Source organism: Penaeus monodon, chromosome 28 (assembly GCF_015228065.2).
Source record: "Penaeus monodon isolate SGIC_2016 chromosome 28, NSTDA_Pmon_1, whole genome shotgun sequence".
Classification (NCBI taxonomy): domain Eukaryota; kingdom Metazoa; phylum Arthropoda; class Malacostraca; order Decapoda; family Penaeidae; genus Penaeus; species Penaeus monodon.
The window spans coordinates 35,141,516-35,142,014 of NC_051413.1; the positions used below are offsets into that span (position 1 = coordinate 35,141,516).

The 499-nt window shown below is 36.3% G+C and overlaps 1 protein-coding gene across 1 annotated transcript in view; it reads left to right on the forward strand.

Moving 5' to 3' along the window:
- The window catches only part of LOC119591556 (probable RNA-binding protein 19), a gene marked incomplete in the record, with an annotated part of 63,063 nt that overhangs the window by 10,306 nt on the left and 52,258 nt on the right, over positions 1–499 (forward strand). The window contains 1 exon segment of the mRNA XM_037940311.1: positions 93–294. Coding sequence (XP_037796239.1) covers positions 93–294 — 202 coding nt within the window.

Sequence of the window (499 nt, forward strand, 5' to 3'; positions counted from 1 at the left end):
CACATCATCGGAATCTTAGTGATTAAGGGTCTAGATATGAAGAATTAATTTTTTTCTCAGACTTGTTGATAATTATAATGTCTTGATTGCAGGTGAATATTGAGGAGTTCAAGAAACACTTTAGTGAGAGAGGAAATATCACAGATGCAAAGCTTGTCCACAAGGATGGTACATTCAGAAGATTTGGTTTCATTGGGTATGAAAATGGAGATGCAGCTACTGAAGCTTGCAACTTCTTTAATGGTACCTACTACAAGCAATACAAGATTATTGTGGAAGTCTGTGAAGCTTTTGGTGAGCATGCCTGTACTGTGTTTACAACGTAACAATAAAATATCTTCATTTTTTATGGTATGAGCATTGGAAATGTACACAATCTAGTAATGGGTAGTGGGTAGAAATAGGTTTCTATGTATAGACATACCTCGCTTGAGACAGCCCTCTTTCAGGCATGAATGACAGTAAATTTCACTCTCATGAACCAGTAGAAATCCTTTAG